Raw genomic sequence first — 26,690 nt, 5'->3', positions numbered from 1 at the left:
TCATCTGTTAACTAGTCGTCAACACTCAAACAAACTGGGGAAAATTATTTGACTAGATTTAAGAAGAATGATCTGATTAAGACGTCATAAATTTAAAGCGTACTGAATGCATTACTGACTGGATGACTTCTTTGTGTGGTTTGGTGCATGTTAAAATTATCAACTAACCACTGTGCCGTCATGATAAACATGCTTTCTTGACATCACTTATGTAAATGTCCGTGGTAAAACTGATGTGATCGGCATGTCTTTCACGAAGAATCGTGGTCGTATAAACTGCAATATTTTTTCATCCAGGGGTTTGGCTATCGGGTCATTTCGGGAATTTCCTCCCGCCTGTGCCCTTCAGTCCGCCCGGCTGCCAAATTAGCACCCGCGCCAGGCATCTGTCTTGAACCGGAGTGGCGGCGGCAGCTAAGTTCGTACCGGATATCCGCCCGCCCGGCTGGCTCGCTGCAGCATACAGTATTCGGTGCTTGGCTCTGCTCTGCCCGCCGAGGGCGAGGCGGTGGCGGCCTGCCGGACCGACGGGCTCCGTCGGAAGACAGCTACTTGTCGACTATCGGTCTCGTGAGGTCTATAGCCATAGATGGGAGTTTACCACCCGCTTTGGGCTGCATTCCCAAACAACCCGACTCCGGGAGTACCGCAGCGTCTCTGTATCGTCACAAGCCCCGTAGCTTCCTTTATAGTTTGTGTTTACAATAGCTTTAGCATTCGCGCTAGCAGCAGCCTTGTATTCGTTCCAAAAATCAGTGTGATGCAGTTTTAAATGGCTGCTGGGTTAGTGGTGTTCAATGAGGACGCTTTCTTTACGCCTCGTGGAACTGTTTTGTCGATGGCGAGAGCGTCGTTTATTTCATTTCACACACGGGAAAAGAAACGCACGCTAGTGAGAGCGCCTCAACACTGATGTGTAAACACCGCCTCCTCTATGACGCCGTACTCCTCAACCCCTCCTCCCACAGGGGCTTCAGAGAGGGGAGGGGTTGAGCAGGCGGCGGTGGAGAAGTGGAGAAAACTGCTTGGTTGCGCACATTTGGAGGCTAAATCAAGTATATAATTATCGGATTGCATTATCGGTTGATTTTTTTTTTTTACCTGTATTATCTGTGTGACGTCATAATTGCCATTATCGACCGATAATTATCGGTAACCGATATTATCGTGTATCTTTACTATACATACAAATTTAATTTGTTCCAGAATCTGGTTTGCAAGTCGAAATGGTCGTATGTCGAGCGGTATTTTCCCATAAGAATACATTATAATTCGATAAATTTGTTCGACAGCCCAAAAACCTACGCTAAATCCTTAATTAATACTGCAGGTACATTTTAATTTCAAAGGTAAGCATCACCTTATTCCTTTTTTTCACCAGCTGCACTTAACTCCTTGGGACCTATGTTGATTTCTCTCACAAGAAAATCCACCGTGCGTCAGTCTTGCGGGAAAATAATGAAATTGCAATTGTCATATTTCGAGCGTGTCGAGACAAATCACGAGTCAAAGTTTACGTCTGATGTCGAAAGGACCGTATGTCGAGGTACCACTGTAATTCATTTTTTCCTCCAAAATAAATCCTTCAACTAATTCATTCATTCATTTTATTTAAATTCTAAAACGTATAATATTATTTATGTACATTTATAAACAGTGGGGAAAATAAATATTTGAACACCCTGCGATTTTGCAAGTTCTCCAACTTAGAAATGATGGGCGGGTTTGAAATTTTCATGGTGGGTGCTTGTCCACTGTGAGAGACAATCTAAAAAAACAAAAATCCAGAAATCACAGTGTATGATTTTTTTTTTAACAATTTGTATTGTACTGCTGCAAATACAGCAAGTATTTGAACACTTGTCTGTTAGCTAGAATTGTGAGCCTCAAAGACCTGTTAGTCGCTTTTAAAAGGTCCACCTCCACTCCACTAATTCTCCTAAAAAAGTGGAGATGGATCTCTTTTTGACCTGTTTAAGGTGGTTAGCTGCATATAAATACCTGTCCACACCTTACACCCCATAGAGCTGTCCAAAGACACCAGAGACAGAATTGTAGACCTCTACAAGGCTGGACAGGGTTACGGGGCAATTGCTAAGCAGTTAGTGATATAAGATCCACCGTTGGAGCAATTATTAGAAAATGGAAGTAGCTAAACATGACTGTCAATCTCCCTCGGACTGGGGCTCCATGCAAAATCTACCTCGTAGGGTCCCAGTGATTCTATGAATTGTGAGGAATCAGCCAAGAATTACACAGGGGGGGCTGGTCAATGACCTGAAAGGAACAGGGACCACCATTTCCAAGGTTACTTTTGGTAATACACGAACACATCATGATTTACAATCATGTAGGGCAAGGAAGGTTCCCCTGCTTAAACCCGCACATGCTCAGGCCCGCTTTAAGATTACCAATGACCATTTGGATGATCCAGAGGAGTCATGGCAGAAAGTCATGTGGTCATATGAGATTAATAGTGTTTGGAGGAAGAAGAATGATGAGTACCATCCTAAGAACACCATCCCTACTGTGAAGCAAGGGGGTGGTAGCATCATGCTTTGGGGGTGTTTATCTGCATATGGGACTAGACGACTTCACTGTATTAACAAGAGGATGACAAGGGCCATGTATTGTGAGATGTTGGGGAATAATCTGCTTCGCTTAGTTAGAGCATTTTAAATGGGTCATGACTGAGTCTTCCAACATGACAATGGCCCGATGCAGACAGCCAGAATAACCAAGGAGTGGCTTTGTAAAAGCATATTGTGGTTTTGGCTTTGGAGGAAGGTCAAACTCTGGGTTTCTCAGTGACAGGCCAGAAACCTGACTGATTTAGAGAAGATCTGTGTGGAGCAGTGGTGTAAAATCCCTGCTACAGTGTGTGCAAACCTTGTGAAAAGTTACAGGAAACATTTGACCTATGTAATTGTAAAAAAAGGCTACTGAACCAAATATTGACATTGACTTTCTCAGGTTTTCAAATACTTATTTGCAGCAGGATAATACAAATACATTGTTCAAAAATCATACACTGTTATTTCTGTTTTTTTTAGATTGTCTCTCACAGTGGATAAGCATCTACCATCTATTGAAAATGTTTAGTTACTTATTTTTGCCTAAAGCAAAATACATGCAGGCAACACTAATACTACAACTGGATGTCAAATGGGGACCGCATCTGTCCCCTGTGCTGTAAATTTAAGATCCGTGGCCTGAACATAATAAAAAAAAAAAAGTCTAAGAAAAAAATATATAATTCGTTCATCAAAGAAAAGCGTTATCATCTCATTAGCAGCCATTGACAGTGATGGACAAACCAGACTTGCTCCAAAAATTAACTGTTTTTTACATTGATCACAAAGTAACTTCCAGCACGGCCGAGAATGAAAGGTGGTATTTGTCATGTGAAAAAATGGATTTTGCCATGTGGCATTTTTTTTGCCATGTGATAAAATTGATTTTGCCATGTGGCATTTTTTTTTTTTGCCATGTGGCATTTTTTTTTGCCAAGTGGCAAAATTGATTTTGCAATGTAGCAAAATGTATTTTGACATGTGGCATTTTTTTTTTGCTGGGGTATGTGGCAAAATGGATGTGTTGTGATGTAAATTGTATGGTCAAAAATCAAAACCAAACGTTTTTCTGCCATTCAAAACTTGGCTGCCAGTTAAATGTCGATGCGCTGCCATAGTAAAAATATGGTCAAAAATCACAGCCACACGTTTTTTCTGCCATTTAATATGAATGGTAAATTTGGACGTACATAGCCTTACTCGGGTGCTATTTGAATGTCAATGTGCTCTAATGGTAACTGTATAGTCAAAAATCACAGCCACACATGTTTTTCTGCCATTTAAAATGAATGGAAAATTTGGACGTGAATAGCCGTCAATAGCATAGACGCGCGTGGCCTGCAAAAATGCCATATACCCCCAAAAAATGCAACATACCAAAAAAAAAAAAAAAAAAAAAAAATGCCACAAACCAAAATCCATTTTGCCACATACCAATAAAAAATGCCACATGTCAAAATACATTTTGCCACATGGCAATATCAATTTTGCCACATGGCAAAAAAAAAAAAAAAAAAAAATGCCACGTGGCAAAAAATAATTCCACATGGCAAAATGAATTTTGCCATGTGGCAAATACCACTTTTGGTTCTCGCTGTCTCTCGTAATTTTATCATACAGCACTTACTGTTTTGTGCTACACTACACAAATACGAATTTAAGTATTTTTTAAATTGTTATTTCATAAATGAACTCATTAGTTCGATTGTCCCGGTTCGAACGGATTGAACCTATTTCTGTCGATGGCACTGAATCATGAGCACTCAATGCCAGACATCCCAGCTCAAATGGATTTGACGTCTATTCCTGTAAGTGGCAGTGAATGACTTAATTTTTTTTTCCTTTTAATACATGACAGGTATCATGATTTGATAAATTCAACTATTTATTTGAATTGATGTCAAAATGGGAATGACATTTTATGTTACTTTGTGTTTGTGTGGTTGTTTTCAATGAAAAGAATTGCTTTACGTTAAGCACGAAACTTCTCGATCTGTTTCTCCCTCCGAGCTCTTCAAGCAACTAAATGCTTTTGTTGACAATAAAACGTAACACAAAAGGGCGATGACTTACAAAGTAGATATCGGAAACCTGCACCTCCCCTTCCAGCGAGTTGCGGCTGCTGGAGACCGACAGCTGATTGCAAGAGTCCGACGACGCCCGAACGCTCGTCGGTTCGCCTCCGGAGAGATGAGGGGACGAGGGATGGACGGGGGTGAACGCGCTCGGGCGCGGAGGGTTCGCCAAAGAGGAACATGTGGATTGCTTGACTGAATGAGGGGGGGAAGATGGAGAAGGGAGCGTGGAGGAGGTCTGGCAAGCTGATTGAACGGCGCCGGAGGAGGACGGGAAGGTGGGAGGAAGGGTGGAGGAGGAAGGATTGAAGGCAGGAGGATTGAAGCTGGGCTGATTGTCAGCTGGCGAGCTTGCTTCTGTCCTCTGTGTCAGTTCTGTGCTGGATGGAATTTTACTACGAGTAAAAAAGAACAATCTTGCATTTCTAATGACTGATCATTTCGCTTAAAAATCTGGACGTGCGTGCATACCTGAGCTCGACTTCCACTGTTATGGTTTCCTGCTTCTTCTCATGAACTTCAACCACTTCTTTGTGGGACCTTAAGTGACAAAGTGAAGCGTGAAGGGTACTGATTAGATAGCGTTGGTCTTTAATTTATTCACTGCCAGCCGACAGAATGAAGCGTGGATAAGTCAATTTGGTGCCAAGGTAATTTGGTCTTGTCAAAATGAATTCTAATTGAAAGAGGTAATTTTGGTGCAACAAGAAGTATTGTGTACTCACAGCAAGAGGAATAGACTGTTTCATTTATACTATTTATGAGATCTTTGCCAAGTGAAATAATTATTTCACTCACTTAAAAGTCATTTGGTTTATAAAAAAAAAAAAAAAAAAAAAAAAAAAAGCATTTTACTTTTTTTCTATTGTGTTTATAGGTAAAATGAATGCGTATATTTAACTATATACTGTACAGTTAAATAATAATAAATCAAAACAGGGTGGGTGATATGGCAAAAAGATCACGATTTTTCAAAAGTAAAATCGTGATCATGATTTTTTTTTTTCTAGACTACCATATTTTCTGCACTATAAAGCACACTTAAAAGCCTTCAATTTCAGACAGTGCACCTTATCAGTTCAGTTCAGTTTATTCACACATCGTATCATGGTACACACAGGAACATGGTCATATATACATGCAGTTCAACTGATAAGATGCATGAAAGGGACACTCTGAATAAGCTATTTAAAGCTTATGATCCGATGCGTCTTGTATATGGATCAATATTGGTTAATCATGGCATGAAATTCCCTTTAGCGCAGCACCATCTAGTGGATGTATAACGCAACCTCAACCATTACTAATACTGCGCCTTATAATGCGGTGCGCCCCATATATGAAAACATTTTTAAAATAGGGTATTTATTGAAAGTGCGCCTTATACTCCGATTCGCCTTATAGTGCAGAAGATACAGTAATTTGCATATTACTGATCATTTTCCTCATACAATCCACTTAAAAATTCTGTAAAAACCAAAATGAAAAAAAAAAAAAACACATTTGAAGCCAAATAAACTTTCTGCACAGGTATAATTTATATAGTGCAATTTTTATCAAAATGTGCAATGAATTTAAATGTAAAAGGAAATGGACAACAACACATGATGTTTTGTAAAACAAAGGTTAAACACATCAAAAAGACGATAGACGATTAAATGATCTTTCAGCTTCATGAGATCGTCAACATGTTAAAGTCTACAGTGGGGCAAATAAGTATTTAGTCAACCACTAATTGTGCAAGTTGTCCCACTTGAAAATATTAGAGAGGCCTGTAATTGTCAACATGGGCAAACCTCAACCATGAGAGACAGAATGTGGGAAAAAAAAAAAAAAAAAAATCAGATTGTCTGATTTCTAAAGAATTTATTTGCAAATCATGGTGGAAAATAAGTATTTGGTCAATACCAAAAGTTCATCTCCCTTTGTTGGCAATAACGGAGGCCTTCACAGAGGTCTTCAAGAGCTTTTCACACACTGTTGCTGGCATTTTGGCTCATTCCTCCATACAGATCTTCTCTAGAGCAGCGATGTTTTGGGGCTGTCCTTGGGCAACACGGACTTTCAACTCCCTCCACAGATTTTCTATGGGGTCGAGATCTGGAGACTGGCTAGGCCACTCCAGGACCTTGAAATACTTCTTACGAAGCCACTCCTTTGTTGCCGTGGCTGTGTGTTTGGGATCATTGTCATGCTGAAAGACCCAGCCACGTCTCATCTTTAATGACCGTGCTGATGGAAAGAGATTTTTACTCATAATCTCTCAATATATGGCCCCATTCATTCTTTCCATTTACACAGATCAGTCGTCCTGGTCCCTTTGCAAAAAAACAGCCCCAAAGCATGATGTTCCCACCCCCATGCTTCACAGTGGGTATGGTGTTCTTCGGATGCAATTCAGTATTCTTTCTCCTCCAAACACGAGAACCTGTGTTTCGACCAAAAAGTTCTATTTTGGTTTCATCTGACCAAAACACATTCTCCCAGTCCTCTTCTGGAACATCCAAATGCTCTCGAGCGAACCGCAGACGTGTAATGGCTTCAGCAGGGGGACACTTCCGGCAGTGCAGGATTTGAGCCCCTGGCAGCGCATTGTGTTACTGATAGTAGCCTTTGTTACTGTGGTCCCAGCTCTCTGTAGGTCATTCACTAGGTCCCCCCCTGTGTGGTTCTGGGATTTTTGCTCACCGTTCTTGTTATCAATTTGACGCCACGGGGTGAGCTCTTGCATGGAGCCCCAGATCTAGGGAGATTATCAGTGGTCTTGTATGTCTTCCATTTTCTAATAACTGCTCCCACAGTTGATTTCGTTACACCAAGCGTTTTACCAATTGCAGATTCAGTCTTCCCAGCCTGGTGCAGGTCTACAATTTTGTCTCTGGTGTCCTTCGACAGCTCTTTGGTCTTGGCCACAGTGGAGTTTGGAGTGTGACTGACTGAGTTGTGGACAGGTGTGTTTTATACCGATGAGTTAAAACAGACACAAATTTATTTTCCAGTCTTTTAAAAAGGAGGAAATCTCTCTCCCAGTAACTGGGAGCATCCATCATAACGTTGTGCGTGCGTCCGTTAACCATGTCCGGGCGGCAGACGTGTCTCGAATTTCGTTCTGCTACGAGCGGCTGTCATCAAGTTATGAGGGAAAATAATCGTTTTTGAACCTTTATGAATCGTAATCGAATCATCACGTGTCAAACCACGATGCATGTAATAATCGATTTTTTGGAACTCCTCCACATTCAAGTAGGCCTACACAATATACTGTTTGCCATCGCAATGTGCGCAATAGTCCCATCGTAGGATGTGCGATTTTTAAATTTTTATTTATTTTTTTGTTTTAATTTAACACACATCCGCGCGATTTAGATAAGCAAAAACTGTCAAGGTGTCATAGACCATGTCTACATATAGCAGACTATCTCGCAAAAAGAACTTTTCTATGGTTGGTCCTATCATCCACACACAGAGGCACATTTGAAGTCTGCTTTTGATGCGTCATCATGTGTACATTAATAACCAGAGGTTTGCGTTTTTTTAATTGTTGCAACGTCACTGCCTGCGACAAAAAATGTTTAAAGGTCATACGTGCGACCCGAGTTCACATTCAAGGATTGCGCCTATGTTCACGGAGGATTTGGAATCGTAAAACATCACATATATACCGTGAATGTATTAAAGACATCTATAATGCACATATATAAACACCTAGGCGACCGCGAGCAATAGCGACCCGTGTTAACATGCTAATGATTCACGAATATCTCACAAGGCAAGGGCTAAACAGACAAAATATGATTGTTGAACCATTTTTCTTTTTGTCATTCACTCTGTGCTTGAAATCACATCAAGAAATATGTAAATAACGCACTCATGCGGTTGGGTGTGGATGATATTTTTCCTCCAAACGAGGTAGCGTGGATGTCCAGTTTTTTTTTCTTGATGGATGGGCAAAATACTCATTTTTTAAAATCCCTGCTACATGTGCACATGACCTTAGTGTGTATGAGGCTGTGTGGAGCACCTGCTCTTTTTTTTTGTTTTTGTTTAAAACATGTTTAATATTTTTGCTGCTTTGTTCCTCTTCCGAACCACTTATCCTCATTAGGGTCATGGGCGTTCTGTAGTCTATGCCACCTAGCTCTGGGCAGGACGCGGGGTGCACCCTGAACTGGTTACCAGCCAATTGCAGGGAACATGTGAAATACAGTGTTAGATATATTTTGTGCAGTGATATGACCTCCTGGATCCGTTTTAATTTCAGCAATCTTCATCATTAAACGATGAACCCCCTTAAACGGTATATGAATACAATGTTGTCATGGTGAGTGAACCAAAGTCTTCCCAAACAATACATTTGTTGAAAATTCTTCTAGTTTTAATATCGCAATATTTATCGCAATTAAGAGTGTGACAATATCTCGATACAGCGATATATCGCGATATTTTGCAACCCGATCGGTTATCGATATGCTCCCGCCAAGTATCGATACTTTTATTTAACATATTGGCCATACAATGGAGTATGGATGCTGTCAACTGCTCAATGTTTGTTGAGCAATTCCTTGGCGGTCCACTAGGGGCGCTCGGGAGTGGCGGTGAGGGTAAAGTGCGCACAAGTCGTCTAGAGAAGAAGAAAGGAAGCTCCAAGTGGGTTGAAAAAATAAAAAAGCTCCGTGAGAACGGTGGAGGAAAAAATGGGCAAAATATTGCTACAAATCACACATGGTGACACACTTTAGATTTTACACCAACAAGAAAGGAAGTAAGGTGAACAAGGACTTTACTGTATGCAAGAATTGTCTTAGAAAAATAAGTTTCACTTGCAGCTGGTGACGTAGTGGACACCGGAGTTTGTGAGCTTAGCTTTCATCACTTGAGGTAAGAAAGTTTTGCAATGTAATTGACTTTTTAATTTACATGTATTATTTTGATGACATTTGGTGTTGAATGATATAAAATAAACCAGGACCCTAAACTGGATGAAAATGAATATCGAACAAGCCCACATGAATTTACTGATTTATTTGATATTATTTGAGAACCACTTTCCATCTAGTTTACTACACAAACTGTTATTACTGTCATTTTGATACAATAAGCTATAAAAATGGTTTGAATAGGTTCCAAGATATATAAAGTGATGTGCATGATAATTAATGTTGCTTACATATTAAAAATAGGTAATTATTGCATTTTTAATTTCTATACATTCAATTCATATTTTTTTTTAATTCGATACTTCCAACACAAAAAAAAAAGAAAATCAGGATTTCAACTCAAAAGCTATGAAGTAGCTAATATTTTTTGTTTTATTTTGTTGTTTTTAAGGTGAGGAAGACTGTGACTGAGCAAGTCTGGCATCTTAAATGCTGAAGCAGATAGTGGAAGTGCTCAAACCAAGCAAATAAGGTCATATATGAAGAAAAGACCCACCAATTTTATCATTGCCCCACTCCAAGCTCAACTGCTGACACCTATGGCACTTTTTATTTATTATTATTATTTTTTTAAGATTTAAAACTTTAAAGAAATTAAGGGTGCCATTCATCATGATCTTTCCAAGCGATATAAGTGGTTGTGGTTTGTTTCCTCTATATGTGCAGGTGCACAATTTGCAGTAGATTTATATTCTACAGCAATGTTGCACAGAAAAGGTGTCACTGTTTAATAAATGACTTAAATAGTATTTTTTTCTATTTTTAAATATCTTTTTTTCCCCCCGTTTCAACAGTTGTATCGTAGAATGTCATGTATCCAATTTCTGACCAATATATCGATAATCGCTGCATCGTGATATCGTGAGATAATCGTTATCGTGAGCCTTGTATCGCGAATCGTATCGTATCGTGAGGTGCCCTGAGGTTCCCACTCCTAATCGCAATATATCGGAAACCCCCAAAAAGTCACAATGTCAGTTTTCCCCAATACAGTAGTACCTCTACATATGAAGTTAATTCACTCCAGGACCTTGTCTAAGTCGAAATGGTCGTACACTGCTGGTCAAAAAAGTACTGGCACCCCAGCTATTCTGTCAGATAATGCTCAATTTTTCCCTGAAAATAATTGCAATTACAAATGCTTTGGGGAGTAATATCTTCATTTGTTTTTCTTGCGATGAAAAAACACAACAGAGAATGAAAAAAAAAACAATCATTATCATTTTACACAAAACTCCAAAAATGGTTGAGTAAATTTTAATCCATTTTAACTGGCTGCAAGTGTGATTAGTTATTGCCACCACCTGTTATGTGCCACAGGTAAGCAATAGGTGCTGTTCATTACACAAATTAGAGCACCATCACATGATTTTCAAAGGGTGCCATTACTTTTGTCTGGCCCATTTTGGGATTTTTTGTGTAAAATGCTAATGTTTTTCTTTTTTCTCTTTTGTGTTTTTTCATTGCAAGCAAAATCAATGAAGATATTACTAGCAAAAGCATTTGTAATTGCAATCATTTTCTGGGAGAAATTTAGCATTATCTGACAGAATTGCAGGGGTGCCAATACTTTTGGCCAGCAGTGTGCATATAAGACATTCCCTTTTTTTCCTCCCAAAGTATAATTTATCTTTTATTTTTTTAACCCAAAAATAAAAACAACCAAAAAATAGTATTAAAAGAAAAATATATATTTGTACATTAAAAAAAAAAAAAAAAAAAAAACATGGAATCAGGACAGTATCGGCCGATTTGAAATTCACAGACAATCCCCACTCAAAAGCACACATGACAACTGTATTTGTCAGTAGCAGTAAATGTTGAGTTGAATAGAAAATAGCAAAGAAAGTTGTTTTTTTCACTCACTTGGGTGCCAGCATTTGTTTCCTGTAGCGCGGGTGCTCGGGAGTATCGAAGGGGGTGCTGGGTAACGAGTTGTTTGAGGACAGCGTGGTGGCGATCGATGCTGTGGTGGCGTCTTCAAAGGAGGGAGGCGTGCAGGGGGGCTCTTTCGCCAACCAGAAAAATGGAAATACATCATAATGACTGGAAGGCGGTAAATAATGACGTTTCAGTGCCACTGACGTCCAATCTGTAGTGTTTTATTGTCTTTTTGCTTCTTTTACTTTGTAACAAAAAATGTACATAAGTATATAAAGAGTCCATTCCTAAAAACAGAAATTATATATTTACAGATTCTTTTTCTCAATTTTTTTCTTTGATTAAAAATTGAAAATAAATTTGAAAAATACAAAGGACAAATTTTTGTAGCCCTCAATCTTTCATTGAATCTGAATATTCAGTGTTTTCCTTTCTAAATTATTCAATTTAAATTATTGAAATGGAATGGTGTGGACATCAGTTGCACTTTCGTGTTGGCTCAACTTTTGCTTTTGCTGCTAAACTGTTCCTTCTCCAAAAGGGAGTTGACTTTTTTCCATTAAAATGGAAAATGGACAGTTTAACCTGTTCCACACAATATAAAAGAGAAAAACAGCCAGGGGTGTGTGGTAACACATAACATTTACTCAGTTACATTACTTGAGTAACTTTTTGAGAAAAATGTACTGCTAGCAGTTTTACCACACCAGTGTTGTTTTCGTCAACAATGACGATAACGAAAATATTTCGTTGATGAACAACTTTTTCATGACGATGACGAGCTTAAAACATGGCTTTGGGAGACTAGAACATAATGAGACGACAGCCAGTTTTCGTCAGATGAGATGACAACGAGACGAAAATGCGACATCGTTTCTGTCAAATGTTCACAATGCGTGACATTGTACGTGGAGTAAGACAGCTTGCATCGTGGCAGTTTTTGGGTCATTTCACTCTAGAACTGTCCCGACTAGTCGACGTTTTCGACGTCTTTTGATTTTGAGGATTTGCCGAAACCCAGTCCTAATCCGATACCGATCCAATTTTTTTTTCTTTTTCAACAAAAGTTCCAAACATATCACAGTACTGTACTGTTTACAGTACTTCCTCTTCGACTTTTTCCGGAAGTGTTGCGGTCAGTGTTGTAACAGATTACCTAAAAAAGTAATTTAATTACTGATTACTGATTACACCTCATAAAAGTAATCTAGTTACTTTACTGATTACTTTATTATCAAAGTAACTAAGTTACTTTAAAAGTAACTTATCAGTTACCTTTTACCAATTTTTCTCCTTTTGCTATCGCAACATAAAAATGACAACAAAAAATGTCATCGCATATAATTGAATTTTTCACATAAGGCTTAATCTTTGAGTTAGCGGGGGTTTAATTAGTCGATGGAGTTGATTTCAACCACCATTGACTCACGCTAGCTTAGCCACCCCGGAGCCCTGAAACTAAGAAATAATTGACAAACTGCACGGAATTTGTTCAAATCAACTCCAACGACTAAATAAACCCCTGCTAACTCCAAGATAAAGACTAATGTCAAAAACTCTGAACTTCCCCTTTAAAATAAAGACCTAGCTGTTAAAATATTGTCTATAAAAGTTGTAAAGCCATAAAACAAACAACAAAAATGAATGAAATGAACAACAATCCTACAACGTATTTCATAATGGGTCAAAATCATTTTTCGAGAAGATCATGTGACTAGCACCCAAGACACTAGCTTTTGCTTTGCTAAGACAAAACTACACATGTGGAGGCAAGATGGGTATTTAGAATTTCTGTAAACCTAAGCTTTCAAACACAACCAACAACAACTGAGCTTGAACAGTTTTATATACATGTATATATACAGAATTGGCCAAAAGTTTGGCGGCACCTCAAAGGTGGACACTTTGGAGAATGTAGAATATAAAACCTGTTTTCAGTTATTTCACTTTTTTTTGCCATTCCACATGTTCGTTCATAGTTTTGATGTATTCAGAGAGGACAATAGTAGGGAAAATATATAAAACGTAAAAATGTTTAGGTGTGTCCAAACTTTTGACTTTTGTTTCAGTCATCAACATGCTTTGCCCCCAGCCCCACAAAAGTAAAACTCTGCCTATGGTTACAAACACTGACAATAAAATGTGCATAAAGGCTGGTTACAAACTGTAGAAGTGCTGGCTGTCTTGTACCTGTAGCCTTTTCGAGTTTTGTCGCGTTGTCCTGTAATTCCAAGTGCTTCCTTGTTGAATTGGATGTAGAGTTTTTAGCGGCCAACAGTCTTTTTTAGCCAGCGTAAAGTTTGCAACGCACGGAGATATTTTTGTCATCTTTACTGGACAGAAATGTGAAGTAATGGCTGTATTTCCAGTGAGCAAAGGCATCCATTTGCGGTATATATCCTGCCTTTCACTGTTAGCCTCGCTGCCTCGTCAGAATGCTATGTTGTTGACCGCCGTGGCAGACAGCCTCAAACAGCATCGCAATACACATGACCCGTTTTTTTTTTTTTCCCCGATGAGAAATGCTCTTCATACATGACTACAGTATTCTTCATTCTACATACATTATGAGGCAAAAACAAAATAGTAACGCACAGGCACTAGGGAAACTAACTTTAATCGGATTACTGGCTTGGAAAATGAAGGCGTTAGATTACTCGTTACTGAAGAAAGTAATGAGTAACGCGTTACTGACAACACTGGTTGTGGTGTATAAAATGTTTATATTTCTATTTCTTTTGGCAATGACATTGTATTTCTGATTCCTTTGGTACTTTTTAATCCAAAAAAGTATATATATGTTAGAGCTGAAACAAATACTCGAGCAACTCGAGTAACTCGAGTTTAAAAACTGATCCGAGTAATTTTATTCACCTCGAGGAATCGTTTAATTTTGCCAGCTCTAAGCATCATGTTTTGCCCAGACTACTTTTTATGTGGGACAACGCACTGACGTACGTAGAGGAAGAAGCAATAAAAAAAAATTTTTTAAAAACCTTACCACAGCCGACAGCCGCTACAAACTACACCGATGTTGCTAAAAAGCTACGCCCGCATGATGCCAGTGTGGTAGCTGGTAGTGTCCGATGCGTCTCATAGATATCGCATGCATTTAGGACTAGATGCGAAATGACAGACTTGGCCGCGTCTGGGCAGCGTTAGTAATCAGCCGCCATCTTTAAGCAGTAGACTTCTCATCACTAATAAATATAACATTACTGCCACTCGCTCACGTAATGTTAGCCCTTCGGAGGGCTAGGTTTCTATTGTTTATGACCACTGTCGATGCGTGGCTAACGTGACTTACATACGGGCTTTATCTAATCTGTAAAAACACAGCGCTGTAGAGTGATGAGGGTGTAAAATTAAAACATAATAAAGCTAGCAGTCAGTTTTAGCTGAAGGGAAAAGAAACCGTCATCGCACACACCATATAATTGTTTGCATTAGTCTAACACATTCATCTAACTATTGTTTAAGCAGACTCCACTACATGCCCTTTGACACAGTAAAGTGAATCACCTTATCTGGGTTAATGAGGGGGAGATGAGAAAAATGGTACAGTTTCTCGTAGGCACCGTCTAACTGTTTGCATTACTCTAACACACGTAATATAATTAATCAGGAAATAGTATCGTTTTCTTATTTATGGTAGGACTGCACTACTAATATAAAATAAATAGCACACCATAGTTTAATGAGAAGAAATAGAAGAGATACACGATGCCGTCTTATCACAGAAGCCCAACGCATGCGTCACGAACAAGATTGACGCACCAACTCTTGCAATCAGCTCTCCCAGCAAACTCCAAGGACAAAGCGCTTTGTCCTAGAACAAGTAGAGACAACCCGGACAAAAAAGTTGATAGTGGGCGTCCCATCCGCGCACGAACCTAAGCCGCCCAAAACCGGCCACAGAGGGGAAGACCCAAAAGCAACGCCCAGACACACCTTCGGACACACCTTCGACACGACCCGCTTCACCAAGGACTTTAAAAAGACTGGACACATAGATAACACAGATTTTGCTGCTCGGAAACATGTAGCTTTGTTTTGGATCCAGAATTGTCCCTCTGTCGTCTGTTTTTTGCCTTGTTTTTGACCATTGTTGACGAATAAATTGTCAACCTCCTTTCGGCGAGTCTTTTTCAAACTTTTGGAACATGGAGTCAGTACAAAGGGTTAATATCAGAGGTGGACGCGCGAAGTTCTGCCTTCCCGGTTGGCGCGCGCGGGGGCAGCATCGGCCGAGCGGCACTTGTTTTGGCTGTCGCTGTTTCCGTGCATCTTGGCCGGGGGGCGAATTTCAACATAGCTCAGTAGTCATTGCTGAATAAAACACCAAGTAGCACTGGTTCCTAATGTGCTCCAATACAGCAGGTATCATACATTTATTTTGAACACTGCAAAAACTCAAAATCCTATCAGTACTTACAGTTTAGACTAACTTGAAACTTAACTAGAACTTAAAAATAGCTTGACACAAATGGAAATTCAATTGAAACACGTGGGAAAAACACGTATTTTTCAAGTGATGTGTGTTATCAAGCGTAATTAAATTTTTTTGGTAAGAAATATTTTTTTGCGTGTGAAAGCAGTGAATTTGTTTTTCTAGTCACATCTTAGATGCAATTGTTGGCTGTTTTCAACAATGTAGATTGAATATAAAGACATTGATTGACTGAAAATGGTTCAATATTGGATTAACCGTCTTTTTTTCTCATGACTATTTATAATTGCTCTTTACCTACAAAAAATGTTTTATCCGACAACTCGATTAATCGATAGAATTTTCAGTCTATTACTCGATTACTAAAATATACGATAGCTGCAGCCCTATGTACATATACTGGACTGTCTCAGGAAATTAGAATACACAATATTCTAATTTTTTGAGACAGTCCTGTGTATATATACAGGACTGTCTCAGGAAATTAGAATACACAATATAACCGATTCTGATCATCTGAAAAATGGCCCAATGGCCCAATCAGCCCAATTTCCGACTATGTGATCGGATCTGGGACAACCCTAGTACAGTATATTAATAACAGTTCATATAGATTACATTCTGCAGCGAAAAAAATATACCATTGGTTTAAGAAAATCTGACACTGTAAGCAGTTACTCATGACTTAGGAATTCTTTTACACGAATACTTTTTTACTTGTAGTTGTGTAAAAAAAAAAAAATCATATTACTTGTAATTGAGTAAAAATTTGAGGTAATGTTACTGCAACTTCAGTAAAAAAATTTGGCTACTCTACTCACCTCTGAACACAGCCCTTTATCTTTTTTCAACTGTGCTACTTGACATTTGTCAGGTTGCTCAGAGGTAATTGTTGGATTAACGTGAGATGGCAACCGATTCAATGTATGTTAAGCGGTTGCTTACCATTGTCCTCCAACACAAGAAAGCTGTGAGGTCCTCGCAGGTTGTCCAGATTTTCCTGCTTCTCATCACTCTCTGAGGGTTGCTGGCCGGCCAAGCAGATTCCACCTGCACTGGATTTTAACATAGAGAAAGCGGCTCGACCCCTTTTAGAAGGGGAGGGTCTTAATGCTGTAGAAGAAAATGGATACGCAGAAAATGAGTTGATCACTATATGCATACAGTAGGTACACCTTAATAGTAAGGCTGCCACGATAAATCGGTTTAATGAGTTCATCAACAGCGATTTTGACAGTCGATGTATCATTTAGAGACATTCTTGACTTAAAATTATACGAATGCTGTTTTTTTTTCAAGACTTGTAATGATGAATCTTATTACCTTCAACTGTTATGTTATGTCACAGAACGAATAAAGGGATTATTTTTGTGTTCATCTTAATTATCATGCAAGATTTATTTGGATGCATGAAACAGTAGACGTCCTTACGTTCTACGGTAATGAGGTCAAAGGTCACAGATGTTGGACGAATATCGGGGTTATTATCAAACTTGCAGGATATATTTGTAAAATGAAATTGATGAGGGGATTAAAATTAGGGGTTATGAGGTCAAAGGTCACACAGGTCAGAATAGGAATTTAGCTTAATTTAAGATCGAATAAAGGGATTATCATGAAAGTCGCATAATGTGTGTAATGTGAAATTCAAGAGGTGATTAAAATTTGGGGTAATGACGTCAAAGGTCACAGGTATCAGAAAAGGAACTTTAACAGAATTTAAGAAAAAAATAAGAGTTTACTATCAAACCTGCAGAATTTTTGTAACAGGAAACTGAAGAGGTTATTCAAATTTTGCGGGAAATGAGGTCAAAGGTCACAGAGATCAGAAAATGAATTTTGCGACAATTTAGGAATGGATAAAGGGATTATTATCAAATTTATAGAATATTAGTAATATGAAACTGAAGAGGTTATTCAAATTTTGCGGGAAATTAGGTCAAAGGTCACAGAAATCAGAATGAATGAATTTGGGATAATTTAGGAATGCATAAAGGGATTATTACCTAACTTGAAGAATATTTGTAATATGAATCGGAAGAGATTATTAAGATTTTGGGTCAAACCTCAAAGAGGTCAGGAAAAATAATTCCATATTAAATTGCCCTCTCTATCTAAAATGGTGATGGTTTGAATTAACAAAAGCAGATCATTATCTTTGTAATTAGTTGAAATTAGAAACAATGAACAGTAACAGTTACATATTATTCATTGTCTAAAATGAGCGCATAGTTTTTGGGTAATACAGTCTAACAATAAATGACATGATTTTCAAATGCACCGATGAGTTGACGCTTTACAAAAATAACTACATAAGTGATTAATCGACTAACAAAATAGTCGCCTCTGGCAGCCTTACTAGAAAATCTGGTACAATCCCAATACAGTGTGCCTTGAGATACAAGTTTGACTTCCTCGGTGATCACGCTCGTAAATCCAATCCCTCGTATATTGAATCATACCCACTCAATAAAAATGAAAACAACTTACATGCGACTAATTGTGACCAAAAATATTCTCAACATTTCCAAAGCTCCAAAATCAGGTTCACTTGTATCTCAGGGCACCAATGTGTCAGTTTGGAAATCCATTTGAAAAAACTCACAACAACTCTTCTTGAAGACAACGGCGCTACAAAATTTGTAGAAGCGCTCAGCGTAGAAACTCGGCCTGTGAACGGACACTGTGTCCTGAGGGCGGTCCGGGAAATAAATGACATATCAGTGTGCGGTGCTTTATGTGCACCGTGTAAAAGACGTAGAGTACTAAAATAAATGAGGCGGCCACAGTTTGATCAGCTTGATTTGTTTGAGTGCCGCACACGAGGGAAATGTACTCACCCCGTCATGGATCAGCGACTTCCAGGAATGCTCCAATTTCTTAATCAATCTGGAAGACAGTTGCATTATTTTGCTCATCTATCAGGTCAATAGAAAATCAATTTAGATGAGTTTATCCTTAGTTGACCTTCAAACCATTTGAACTGGGAGTTCATTCGCTGCCAACTCTCCCACTTCAAATGGATTGGACGTGTCCACGAGTTAAACATAGCTTATCTGGCAATATAATAGTGCAGGAGCCCCTCGAAATATTTGTATTTAATGAGGGCTTTGGCGTCATCTTGTGGCCATTTAGGGCCATTACAGAAAGAAAAGAAAAATATGATTCGGTGTTTTGTTTTTCGCTCACTGTATAGCTCAGGATTGATTCCAAACAGAAACATATATGGTTATTTTTTTAATAGCGAAACAAGGTTATAGCTGCCCTTATTAATCGAATAATTGACAACTAATCAATTATCAAATTATTATATATATATATATATATATATATATATATATATATATATATATATATATATATATATATATATATTAGGGCTGTCAAAACTATCGCGTTAACGGGCGGTAATTAATTTTTTTAATCAATCACATTAAAATATTTGGCGCAATTAACGCACATGTCCCGCTCAGACAGTATTCTGCCTTTTGGTAAGTTTTACAGCAAGGCTTTTTGTGCTGTCTAACAGCGAACTCTTGTGGTCGCTTTGCGACATGGTTTATTGTTGTCTTGCCAGTTCAATATGGCTGCACGACATCTCGGGCTGACGCCTACGTTGTAATGTTGTGCTTATAAGATCCTTGGACAAGATTTGTCCGTAAGTATGGTTGTTGTAATGTACATATTATGTTAGTAAGCGAAATGTTATATTTTTTGTATGAGACGCTTTTTGTTTATATTTAGTGAACCTGTATAGCGTGCTAAGCTAACGTTGTTGCTAATGCAATGCTTGTGTACTTTTTTTTTGTAGTTTTACGACGGTCTAAAGAGGACAATGGTTTGAGGCCATTTTATTAATAAATCAGATGAAAAAGGAAGAAGTCTGATTATTAAGGCGTCGTTCACTAGCTGTCTAGCTTTGGAAAAAGTAGACGCTTCGGAGTGAGGACAGCATAGACAGATTTAAATGACAGTAGAGTGAAATGCCCACTACAGTCCTTATGTACCATATGTTGAATGTATATATATCCATCTTGTGTCTTATCTTTCCATTCCAACAATTTATTTTACAGAATATATATATAATTTACAGAAAAATATGGCATATTTTATAGATGGTTTTAATTGCGATTAATTGCGATTAATTACGATTAATTAATTTTTAAGCTGTAATTAACTCGATTAAAATTTTTATTCGTTTGACAGCCCTAATATATATATATATATATATATATATATATATATATATATATATATATATATATGGCGTATATATACGTATTTTTCTTTTTTTTTTTTTTAATATACATATATCCAGTGGTATGAAAAAGTATCTGAACCTTTTGTAATTTCTCAAATTTCTGCATAAAACCATCAAATGTGATCTTTGTCAAAATCGCACAGATGGAAAAACTGTGTCTGCTGTAACTAAAACCACCCAAACATTTACAGTATAGGTTTTCATATTTTAATGAGGATAGCATGCAATTAATGACAGATGGGGGGAAACTAAGTAAGTGAACCCTCTGCCTGAGGAGACTTACAGAGCAACTGAAACCAATTTTTACCGAACAATTTAAGTTAGCTGCTCTGCCCACTATAAAACACACAACTGGTAAAAATTGTCTTGATAAGAAGCTTGTCTCATGTGAATAATGGCTCGGTCAAAAGAGCTGTCTAAAGACCTGCGATCAACGATTGTTGATTTGTATAAAGCTGGCAAAGGATTTAAATTAAAAAAAAAAAAATCTCTAAAAGTCTGGATGTTCATCAGTCGACAGTGAGAGAGTTGTCTGCAAATGGAGAGAGTTTGGCACTGATGCTTCTCTCCCAAGGAGTGGCCGTCCACCAAGGATGACGCCAATAATTCAGCGCAGAATACATAGAGAGGTAAAAAAGAATCCTAGAGTGTCGGGTAAAGACTTACAGAAATCACTGGCACAGTCCAATATCTCTGTGCACACATCAGCAATATGTAAAACAATGGCCAAGAATGGTGTTCATGGGAGGATTCCACTGAGGAAGCCACTGTTGTCTAAAAAAAACAAAAAACATTGTTGCTCCTTTAATGTTTGAAAAAAAGGACTTGGACACCCCACAGAAGTTTTGGCAAAATATTTTGTGCACTGATGAAAGCAAAGTTGAATTGTTTGGGAGTAACACACAATATCATGTGTGGAGGCACAATGTCATGTGTGGAGGAAAAATGGAACAGCTCACCAACATCAACACCTCATCTCCATCGAGAAGCATGGTGGAGGTAGCATCATGATTTGGGGCTGTTTTGCTGCCTCTGGGCCTGGACAACTTGCAAACATTAATGGAAGAATGAATTCAAAAGTTTATCAGGATGTTTTGCAGTAAAACCAGAGACCGTCTGTCAGACAGTTGAAGCTAAAAAGAGGATGGATGCTGCAACAAGGCAGTGATCCACAACACAGAAGTAAATCAACTTCAAAATGGTTTCAGAAGAAAAGAATACACGTTCTGGAGTAGCCAAGTCAAAGTCCAGACTTGAACCCCATTGAGATGCTGTGGCATGACCTAAAGACAGCGATTCATGCCAGACATCCCAGAAATATGACTGAACTACGAAAATCTATAAATGTTTGGGTGGTTTTAGTTAAAGCAGACTGTTTTTTTCATCTGTGTGATTTTGAAAAAGATCAGATCACATTTGATGGTGATTTTATGCAGAAATGTGAGAAATTCCAAAAGGTTCAGATACTTTTTCGTACCACTGTACATACAGAGATCTGAGAAAATCTCTGAAAAACAGATAATTCATCGACTGCTCAGTTTTATTTAAAACTGCAGAATGGGGAAAAAACAATAAAATTGACTGCACTGTAAACAGAAGCTTAACAAGCTCAAAAACTCCAAAACTGCTTTATGGCGGATTGCAAGCAACTATCAGGTGCATACAGCCACCTACTGTACAAGAGTGTGCAGCACCCATCTGAATGCACGCTGCTCTCTCTGCTGGTGTTAATTGGTCAATATCTCGTTCACCTGCCCAATCTTGCTTGTACTCGTGTTCCTGCCTCTAGTGCTCAATTACGGTATACTAGTAGTTGCAGGGGTTTATCAATTGCACCGGAGGCACGAAAACGAAACTATCAATACACAATGACAAAAAAAAGAAAACAAATAAAAGTAACGTGTAACGCAGGAGAAAATTTTAAAAGTAGTGGAGTAAAAAGTACAGATACTGTATAATGTAGTGACGTAAAAGTAAAAAGTACCACTTCATATTTGTACTCAAGTAAAGTACAGATAAACAAAAATGTACTTAGGTACAATAACGAAGTACTTTTACTTTGTTTACATTCCACCACTGTTGACAACTACTTTTAACTTTTATAGTCAAAGAATGTTTGCTGACACTGTTGACCAAAAAGTTGTCCAAATCCATTTTCTTTTTTAACCTCTTACTAGTAAATATTCTTCTGTTTGTTTGTTTGTTTGTTTGTTTGTTTGTTTGTTTGTTTTAAATCATTTAATTGAAGATAGACAGACAATATAAAATAAGAAAATAACAAATGTAGTGTTTTCTAGGGGTGTAACGGTACACAAAAATCTTGGTTCGGTACGTACCTCGGTTTTGAGGTCACGGTTCGGTTAATTTTCAGTACAGTAAGAAAACAAAATGCAAAATATAAATGTGCTAGTTGTTTATTACACACTTTTGTGCTTTTAACAATAGGAACATTAGCCTATACAAAGCTCAAATTCTGCTAAAAAAGTAGCGGGTATTAAAAGATAATCCAACAACAAGTTGCCTTTCAGACCCCGCGTATTGGTCTGCGTTCTTTCTGAAAGAAAGAAAAGAAAAAAGTCCTGTGCTAAAGAGAAAAGCAATCCCAATGACAAAGATTTTAACATGTATTTTACAAATGAAATGCCTCAATGAATCATTTTTTATTTCTTATGAACGGTTTTCAAAAGCTTTATTGGTGGATTTTCTCAAGTTAAAGCGCCACACAGAAATGAATCAATTTAATTGTGTAAGCAGGATGTGTGTATTATTCCTTTTATTTAATTACAAATGTTTTAGCTCATTTAAATTCATTTTATTCAAATGGGCTATTATTTATTTTATTATGTCTTTATATTTTACAAATGTGATGTAGTATTCATTTATATTGTAAATTTTATGTTGTATAACTTTAGTTCCTATGTGAATATTAGTTCCTAGTTGTTTTGTTGTGGTAGGAGGGTTTTGTATTGAACACGGGGCCGTGTTGCTTTTTATTATAGCAGAGAAGACAGCAGTAAAACAACAAAGACAAGTCAACTGTGCCCCGATCAACCACTCAAGAGATCTGATGGACTCAAAAAGTAGGTTACGATTGCATGTTAGTTTGAAAATATTTTTACACGAGTGACTTCCGGCCTGATCCTAGCTACCGGTAGTGGTATTGACGCAGGAGGTCCACGTCTCGCGTCAAATAATAAACTCTGCCGTTCTTTTTGCGGGCGTCGCGTTGAGCCGCTTCTGGGACGCACCTAACACACGGCCGGACTGCGACTGGTGTGCATTGGCTGATTGACTCTAACGCCCGCGTTTCACTGCGTTCTCGCGGCGGCCACGTTGTCGCGCCGTTGACATTTCTGGGTTATACTGTCCTACCGTGTTGGTCCTCATTATAGTAGAGAAGACAGAGTAAATATCATCTACACAAAGAAACTGTAACCCGATCGACTCACAGCCTCGAAAAGTAAGGGTTATATTACGTCAGAAACTCGTTCGGCACGCGTCCGTTCTGAACCGAGCACCACGTACCGAAACGGTTCAATACTATTACATGTACCGATACACCCTTAGTATTTTCTACATATACCAGCATATATAGATTTTTTTTTTTTACATTGGTACCTCTACTTGCAAACATCCGTACATAAGGAAATAAAGGAAAATTTTGCCTCTTGTAACAAAAGAAATTTCACAGTGCAAAAATACAGTATGAGCTGCTACTTGCAGCTCCCAGAGTTTACTGAACTTAACATGTTTATAGCTGCTCTGCCATTGGCTATTGCCTAACATCTTCCTGGCATCCAGTTATCTAAGAGGGACCTCGACTGTATATTTGTATCCCACCCCTCGAGTTCCGACAACTTTTATTCTTTATTTCTTACATTATGCACAGTTCTCATTATATTGTTACTGTGCAAAAAAATCTTATATAAACATGTATTTGTTACATGTTTTGATGCATTTTTATGCTTTACAAAAGATTTATGTCTGAATTTGGGGGGGATTGGAACAAATTAGGGGATTTACATGGAAAATGTGTGTCTACTTTTGGGATTTTCAGTTTACAAAACTACTTCCAGAACCATTTTTTTTTTCTTGAGTAGTGGTACCACTGTATTATTTCAATAATAAAAACATAATGAGAGAAAAAATTTCAATATGCTCAGATTTTTGTAGTCCTCAATGAAAGCAGATGGTTGTAATGATTATAATGTATACTTGTTTAATTATATAATTATTTGTAATAATGTAACTATCATACTGTAATTATTTTGTAATTATTAAAATTCAACATTTGATAACATGTGCTTTGCTTTGAAAGACAATGATACTGTTAATTATTATTTATGGTCCAAGTTTTTCCACATTTTTGGTTCCAGTGTATGTGAATTGATGATATACAGTATATGATTTACATATAAGCCAATTTGACTCATCGCAAAATTAATTGTTTGTGGCAGCCCTAAACATAATTTCACACACCGAAATGAGTATTTTCCATAAATGAACCATTTAAAATGTGGGTGTTTTACCGGTAGGACTGCAGAATGTCAATGATACCAATGAACAGGAGGAGGTGCTCTCCTTTGAGTCCCACAGCTGGAATGCCACCCATTCTGCAAGCATAGGGAATACATCAGCATCATGTGCGCACAGGCTGATAGGGCAATGAGCAGTGAGATTTACGTGTCATCGTGGTCGAGAGTTTCCCTGCATGTTGATCCTCCTTGTATGGACTCAATTGCTGTGGAGTACAAGGCTTTCTGGGCGGCAGGTCGCATTTCATCCACTCCACCTGCTGGTGAACCTTGGGACTGACGCTCTCTCTGAGCTTGGGTCTTGTTATGGACCCCGAGGAGCAAACTATAGTCCATAATCTTAAAACTTTCCAGCACCTGGAATATCAAGAACATGCGTTGAGGACATTAGCCATGTTTTTGGCTTGACTTGTAATTTCATATCTTACCAGACAGTCTCTTTGCAAAGTTTTAACCAGGGCGTTATATGTGTCCTGGTCCAAACTGAGGCCCTCAGGAACATCACTCAAAAAGTCCAGATCTTTGAACGTAGGTTTGCTTTTCTCCCGCTCCTTCTTAGATGCTCGCCTCTTGTAAGTGGATCCCTTCAAGTCAAATTTAAGGTGCATGCGTACAGACCGAGGCAGAATATTGTTCATAGCCACGACTCGGATGTTTTTACCCCCGCACTGAACACAATAGAGGCCAAAGAACTTTGGCAGCAATGTCCGAGGGTTCTGGTTCAAGTTCTGGGGAGAGAGTTATGAAGAAAAACAAAGATTGCGAATAAATCTTTGTGGGAAACCTTTCAATACAGATGCTTTTTTTCTGAAAATGTGGTATTTTTGCATTTTGGTTTCTTGCTATTTGTGTGTGTGTAAGATTGGTGCCGTAATTACGTGTAGGTGAAGCAGGGGTCTCAAATTGAATTTATCTTTGGTCAAAAAAAAAGTTTAAAATATTTTTTTTTAAGTACAAGTAATCTAATCTGCGAAGTCACTGGTGTGAAACTCAAAGCCTGGGGGCTAGATCTGGCCCACCACATCACTTTGTGTGGCATCATCTGCATCAACTTCCTGTTTCTCTTTCAATTTAATTAAAATTTAATAAGTTACATGATTAAAAAATGAGAAGTTATTTAATGTTTTTGCGAAATAAGAGTATTAAAGTGTTTTTCCCTTTTTGTTTTTTAAATAAAGAACCTGAATATTAGAAATCCAAATTTAAAAAAGAGAATATTTACTGTTTTTGAAAGTGTTTTTAAATGAATAAAAATATGGACATTTCCTACTGAGAGGCACGAACATGAAGATTCGTAAAATTTTAAGATTTCTAAACCAGTGGTCCTCACATTTTTTTCACTGACCGGCAAAGTGTGGCAGAAAATTACAGTACCAGTAAGTATAAAATAACTTGACGGTGCTAAAAACGAACATTAGGTGCAGAGAAAATGTAACTCACCATTATTGTTTTTTTTCAACGATGACTATAACGAAAATATTTCATCGACGAACAAATTTTCATGACGATGACGAGACGATAACAAGCTAAAAACATTTCTTGGGAGACTAAAACATAACGACACGAGAACATGATGAAAATGCACGATAGTTTCCGTCACATGTGCAGTTAGCATGCATTGTAGCAATGTCTAGTTGTGTCACTCATGTAACTTGCTGCACCCCCCAACTCACCCACTAGTCCTTTCTAGTCTCCCCATTTGCTTGTTTTGAGACACACACGGTAAGATTTGTCTTCTTTTCCTTGGCAAGAGAGAATATGCAATGATGCTTTAGCTTTAAAGGTCTGTGCTGAGTGATCGTCACACACTAAATGTAACTCGTAGCGTTAGCATACCATTCACGTTCACCATACATGAGGCTATTGCTAACGGCAAACGCCCTTTTCTACTCTCGGACAAATTTTTATATACAGTTCGTGGCATCCAGGTAAAATTCACTGAAAATAATGTACTGTTTTCCTGCTGAGTGTGTGTTAG

The 26,690-nt window shown here is 38.1% G+C and overlaps 1 protein-coding gene across 5 annotated transcripts in view; it reads right to left on the bottom strand.

Annotated features, from left to right (window-relative positions):
• The window catches only part of LOC130929540 (phosphatidylinositol 4-phosphate 5-kinase type-1 gamma-like), a 61,454-nt gene that overhangs the window by 13,918 nt on the left and 20,846 nt on the right, over positions 1–26,690 (bottom strand). For 4 of the 5 annotated variants that reach the window (XR_009066914.1, XM_057856751.1, XM_057856753.1 and 1 more), the window contains exons 7-15: positions 25,141–25,440; positions 24,861–25,069; positions 24,707–24,790; positions 18,757–18,805; positions 18,522–18,606; positions 16,863–17,029; positions 11,452–11,600; positions 5,120–5,188; positions 4,647–5,043 (exon numbers count right to left, since the gene is read on the bottom strand). Coding sequence is in view for 4 of the 5 variants with exons in the window: in XM_057856751.1 (XP_057712734.1) it covers positions 4,647–5,043; positions 5,120–5,188; positions 11,452–11,600; positions 16,863–17,029; positions 18,522–18,606; positions 18,757–18,805; positions 24,707–24,790; positions 24,861–25,069; positions 25,141–25,440 (1,509 nt within the window). In the remaining variant the exon portion in view is untranslated. Of the gene's footprint in view, positions 1–4,646; positions 5,044–5,119; positions 5,189–11,451; positions 11,601–16,861; positions 17,030–18,521; positions 18,607–18,756; positions 18,806–24,706; positions 24,791–24,860; positions 25,070–25,140; positions 25,441–26,690 lie in introns of all 5 variants that reach the window. The other variant, XM_057856752.1, reaches the window with a different exon arrangement.

The sequence above is a fragment of the Corythoichthys intestinalis genome, chromosome 14 (genome assembly GCF_030265065.1).
Source record: "Corythoichthys intestinalis isolate RoL2023-P3 chromosome 14, ASM3026506v1, whole genome shotgun sequence".
NCBI classification, from domain to species: Eukaryota; Metazoa; Chordata; class Actinopteri; order Syngnathiformes; family Syngnathidae; genus Corythoichthys; species Corythoichthys intestinalis.
Note: the sequence above shows the minus strand (reverse complement) of the source record. Positions and strands in the feature narration are given on the sequence as shown.